Source organism: Diorhabda sublineata, chromosome X, assembly GCF_026230105.1.
Source record: "Diorhabda sublineata isolate icDioSubl1.1 chromosome X, icDioSubl1.1, whole genome shotgun sequence".
Lineage (NCBI taxonomy): Eukaryota > Metazoa > Arthropoda > Insecta > Coleoptera > Chrysomelidae > Diorhabda > Diorhabda sublineata.
The window spans coordinates 20050704-20056703 of record NC_079485.1 but is presented as its reverse complement, the minus strand read 5'-3'; the positions used below and the strand labels follow the sequence as shown (position 1 = coordinate 20056703).

At 32.3% G+C, this 6000-nt stretch overlaps 1 protein-coding gene across 1 annotated transcript in view; it reads right to left on the bottom strand.

The window, feature by feature from the left end:
• Positions 1–2464: 2464 nt before the first annotated feature.
• The window catches only part of LOC130450880 (heart- and neural crest derivatives-expressed protein 2-like), a 46978-nt gene continuing 43442 nt past the window's right edge, over positions 2465–6000 (bottom strand). The window contains exon 5 of the mRNA XM_056789584.1: positions 2465–4196. Within this exon, the coding sequence (XP_056645562.1) occupies positions 4104–4196 (93 nt within the window). The 3' untranslated portion in view covers positions 2465–4103. The remainder of the gene's footprint in view (positions 4197–6000) is intronic.

The window sequence follows — 6000 nt, the reverse complement described above, 5'->3', positions numbered from 1 at the left end:
CCTCAATATTCTCGTAGTGTTTTGTATCGCAATGTGACCGAGAACTTGAAATACCGGAAATTGTGTTGGGTTCCAAAAATGTTGACGGATTTGTACCAAAAGTTTAAGCAAACAATTTCTGCCCGAAAAATCATGTACACAGTTTTTTGGGACAGAAAAGGAGTATTGCTAGTGGAGTTTCGGCCTCGTAATGAGACAATCAATGCAGCGTCTTATTGTGAGACATTGAACAATCTGCGTCGTGCAATCCAGATCAAAAGATGTGGCAGGTTGAGTAAGGGTATCGTTTTGCTGCATGACAATGCCCGTCCACATGTGGCTAATCGGACGAAAGATCTCATCAAATCTTTTCAATGGGAAACTCTAGATCATCCTCCCTACAGCCCTGATCTGGTGCCCAGCGACTACCATTTGTTCCTGCACTTGAAGAAACACCTGGGCGGTCAGCGTCTTCAAGACGATAACGAAGTCAAAACAGTTGTGATACAGTGGTTAACAAGTCAGGTGCCAAGTTATGAGAAGTGCCTCAATATTCACGGAAATTATGTAGAAAAGTAGATTAAGGTACAGGCTTTCATGTAAAAATAAAATTCTTGCGATATCTTTGCACTTCTTTTTTTAATTCCAAAACGGTACTTACTTAAAAAATATGCCTCATAAATTAATACTGCCTTTGAATCTACATTATATTGATGAATTCTTCCCCAACTTTGTATGAATATATCCCACAATTTTCATGCTTTTATATTGTTTTTTTTTCTTAACTTATTATCGGTTGCTAATATCGTGAATGCATCCGCACATTTGGGTCTGTGTTGAGGCAACGTTTGAACCAACTGCGTTTGTCGTGCGCCCAAACTTTAGGGCCAAGGTAATTCATTCATCGGGTTAATGTGAAGATGCTTGGGCTTCAAAATGAAATTGCGTTGGGCTCATTTGCCATAACAATTATGTTTTGAATTTAATATTGCAAAGTAGAAGTCCTCATGAAAAGGGATTGTGGGTTACAACTCTTTATTGTAAACTTGTTTTGAAAAACTACACACAACTGCTTGTGTACAGCTAATCGTTCAACACACCGAATTCTCAAAATTGCTATCTAGTCTATGAATCGGAATATCAACTTCCAACACGAATGCCAATTTTGTCTTGGACTTGACACAAACACTATTTCATTAATTCACACAATGCACTTCTCTAAATTCCGTAGGCAATGCTTTTCATCAATCAATAATTCATCGTAGTATTTTTCCCGTAAATAAAATACAATATCCGCCTCCCCTTATTTTTTCTACGCCTATATTAAATACTAAAAATCCTGTTTTTCATATAAGCTGCTTTTATATACTTTTTCTAGAGCCATCTACTTGTTACTTCTGTGTTTTGCTCTCCTTATTTATAATTTGCGAGACTTCTTCCAGTTGATTGCTATTAGCCCTCCACTTTTATGTTTCATTTAAGTTCAGAGGTAAACGCAAAGATATAGTATGGGTTCGAGTATAAGCGGGTCTTTAAGCCATCAAGAATATTTTACGGAATTAAGAATTGCCAATATAATTATTAACCTTCTAAGCTTACTATTGTTGAAAAAGAAAATATTGAACGAGGCGAATTTTTATAGCCTCATCTTTTGTCATTGAGTAGAATAGAACTTATATTGTGCTATATCGTGTAGTCAACATCGAAGGAAGACTTCTGACCTCCATGACAAAAACTAACAAAAAAGGGAATATCTTATTCATTGCTTCTAGTTATATAGAGATTTCATTTCACCTCAGTGAACACAATGTTTTCGTGAGGGTATTGCCTTTTTTGTCAGTCTCTTTTCTTTTTTAATGTTTAAGAATAAACACTAGCAGTAAGTGTTTGGCCAGACTTTCCGAACAATGGAATAGATACGTTGCATGCGAGACGTCCTACTTATGCAAAAATTTTGACAATATTTTTGTACTGAGTATCCGAATTAAAGAGGTCGGTAGATAAGCAATGTTGACGTAAGGGTGACTGGCAAAAGGCGGTGGTGACAGTTGACGCTAAAGATGGTTTACATAGGATATGGCGGACACACCCTCCACCCAAGATATCAGTTCGGTCCGAAATGATTTTGCTTATCTACTGGGGTCACTCAATAGTTTTACCCAAAAAAGGAATTTTACAATATTATTAACATTGTAGCAGCCTAGTAAGCATGTGACATACCATCACCACTAGGATTTGTAGCTCAATATTATGTGCGTCGTTCCGTTTCATTCGGCTAAAAGAAAGGACATAGACAAAATTCTCTTACAGCAATGATTAGTAGCGATTTACGAAAACTACCTTTTAAAAATATTCTCGTATTCGTAAGCGATATCAAGAATCAACTACTAAAAATCTGTCAATTGCAAAATATTTACAACAAAAATCAATTTTGCATATAAACACGTAAAATTGAGGAAACTGGTACTAAATGAAAAGACGTATATTTACAAATTACCTTTATTGCATATCGAATAATTTACGAATAGTCTATAACTAAGGTAGATTTATAACCGCACAATAATATCAACTCTTTCTATAAATACAAACTAAAAAACATAAACAGAATCGCTAATGTAAATACCTAAATTGTAAACGAACTGAAATTATAATATATAAAACTCTTAAGGTGCAGGTAAATGTATACACAAAGAGGCCATCTGGCGTTAACCGACTAAAATAGATATATTACACATACTTCAAAGAATTTGTGTACAAATGTTTCAAAACAAAATTTTCAATAGATAATCGAAATGAGATTGCATTGTATTAGGAAGTCAAAATAATTTCCATAAATTAAAAAAAAATAAAACAATTTTAGCTGCAATGTACAGAATAAACAAATAGATTTCTAGTTAAAAAAGAATTCAAAATATTAACAGTTTTCCATTTTTTTAAACAATTTTTGTAAACAATTTTCAGTATAATGTTTCTACATAATTGAAAATAAAAAACATATACCCTTACTTTCTCTCAAAAACCATGTATTTATTCATTTGGGATAGGGTAGGTTTGATAAAATTAATTATCCTATATCCTATGATTACTTTTAAATTATGTACAATGTGATGGAAACCGTTTAGAAAATATTTGAAAAAATATAATTGTCGATTCTTCTTTTCAAATGGTGTAATACGTAGCTAAAGGAATACCTTTCGTTTGAAGGTACTGTATGTACTAGAAATTAACGTAAACAATTTTGGATCACCGTGTATACGTGAAAAATTCCATGTACTTTATACTCAATACATTACATTATAATCGGGATTTGGAACTAATATACGTTATTGGTTTTTAAATCATTACTAGATCCATATTAAAAAAATTCGAGGTATATTAAATGAAAGCCCTGCAAAATTGCTGTGGGGTTTTCAGTAAAAGCATGTCGTGAGTAAATATATAACATTCACAAGAGCACAAAAATTAATGAAGAACCTTATTTATGATTATTTTATTACTGGAATAACGATTTAGATTTTCTACTCAAAGAAAAGTGTATATAAAATGCCAGATAACCTCAAAAATTATTTATATTTGCTATGCATTTCAAGCACATATGTGATGTACATGATATAAATTTCAATAATATATAAGATATTTTGTCTATAATAACCATTTATTATTCTGGTGTATTATTCAATGAATTCATTAATTAATGCCAGAAAAAATGTTAAGAACTAACCTAACCTAACCTAACCAAGTATTTCCAGCATGTGTCTCTCGAACATGGATTGAAGAATATTTATGAATCAATGCCATAAGTGGTAACCATAAAGATTCGTTATTCTTCAAACAGTAGGCTACTAAAACAGGTATTGGTGGAGCACAGAATAACCTCAAATGAATGCTTAAAGCTAGAAAAATACTATACCAGAATAATAAATTCATTATCAATTTTCATAAATATTCAATAAATTTGTACATTATATAGCAAAAATTTAACATTTTTAATAAATTTTAAGAATACCATATTCAAATACTGGCCTACAAAAGGTCTATAAAAACTCTTAAGATACATATGTGAGGGTTTCTTTCTTTATTGTTATGTCATCCTTTTAGGGCGTTTCTTAGACTACATATTTCGGTTAAAGTGCTTGCTCCTGTTTCAATTCCAATGCCCACACGTGCTGTGGCCAACCTGTACGCCCTTTTGCCTTCCTGGAGTTGCTTAAATCTTCCTGTTTAGAATAGAATTGTAAACAACTAGTCCTATATTTCAGTTTTAATGACAGATTTTATTTTTATTTATATATCCGATAGAGATTAAAAAAGATCAAGAGGAGTTGTTGAAACAGTGACATACATTGAACAGTGTTTCAGTAGAACAACTATTAATCGTATTACTTGACAAAAATCAAAAACTTATTCGTTATTTAATTATGATTTAATTTATAGAAAATAATAATTCCGAAAATATACTTGTTAGTATTTTGATATCTAATAGGTTTACTTACAAAATATCGAATAAAAATTTTCTCAAATAATTCAAGCCATCTGCATTCGATCTACAAGTCGATTAAAAAGATACCTTTACTCTAAAATAACCCATCAAAATACCTATATAGTCTCGGTATATCAATATAATACAATTTTATTATAATACAACTGTCAAGTCCGCATAGTTATTCATTTATTCTAAGATTTAAAAAAAAATAATTTTAAGGATCACAAAAATAATGTATAGAAACAAATAATTTAATAATATTATTTAATTCTATGTTTAAATTGCCTTCTTTTTTTATTTGACAGTATCTGAATCTACTATAAAAAGCCGATATGGAATTATTTTTTTAATATCCTGATATTTTTCATATATCCTTAAAACATTATCTGAAGGCGATAAATATTTTTATTGTGCCTCTTCTTATCTATTTATCTTGGAAATTTTGAACAGCAAAATTAAAAGCATGGTGATGCACTATTCCGTTGTAACCAATTGCATTTTAATTTTTACTATAAGATTCCTCAATAAATCCAATTACTTTGTTCCGTTCATATTGCCTTCTATAATAAAGGGTCCAATAAAAGCGGTGCCGTTAATAATCCAAACATTAAATTTCAAAGACAACTCTGTTCTTTGCTTCCGCATCCATCTAGGATTAGTATCGCACCAATATCTACATTGCGGTAATTAACTTATCAAATGAAGACCTGCTTCTACCTTTATTGCTTTGGTTTCACATAATTCCATTCGGCAGTCATGATTATCTTCATGTAATTGTTGTACTGGTGTACTATCGAATAATAATATTAATAATGAAACTAATAATGATAGAAACAATCAAAGCAATACCTAGAAGACCAAGTAAAAGAATCTACTGAAGAAGGAACACCAACTATCACAAACAAAATAATAATACAATTGCCAAAAGAAGTACATACATATTGCTAGTGAATGCCTGTCCAAAGAAAAACATAGGCACTTATAATTGCGGTACAGGATCAGCTTATTGAGTAAAATATTATTAAACAATGATTTTCAATGATGTAGAATTTGCAGGAAGAAGCTATACAACACATTATAACATCAGTATGCCCAGATTTTGAAAACTATACTCCTAAACAAGACACATATTGTAATTAATAACTAATAATACAAGGCGTCCAAAAAGAGTATCGGGGGTATTTGTTTTCGCGCTACATTCGAAACGGAGCGACGAAAGGGAGCGAGGAGGGGTTTATGGCGTCCGCCGTTTTGTGGAGTTTTAGTCACGATGGAACAGTACTCGGGGACGCATCGCGCATTTTGCGTACAAGCGTATTATCGTAACAGTGATTCATTGGTGACTGCTCAACGTCTGCATCGTGCGGAATATCGTACACGTCACGCGCCAAGTGACGATAGCATTAGGAAATGGATCAGGATGTTCCAGAATACAGGTGCTACAGTTAAAATTTAAAACTCTGGTCGCCCACGTTCAGTTGGCGATGAAGAAACAATTAAAGAAGTCGAGGCGTCGGTTCGTCGAAATCCATCTTTAT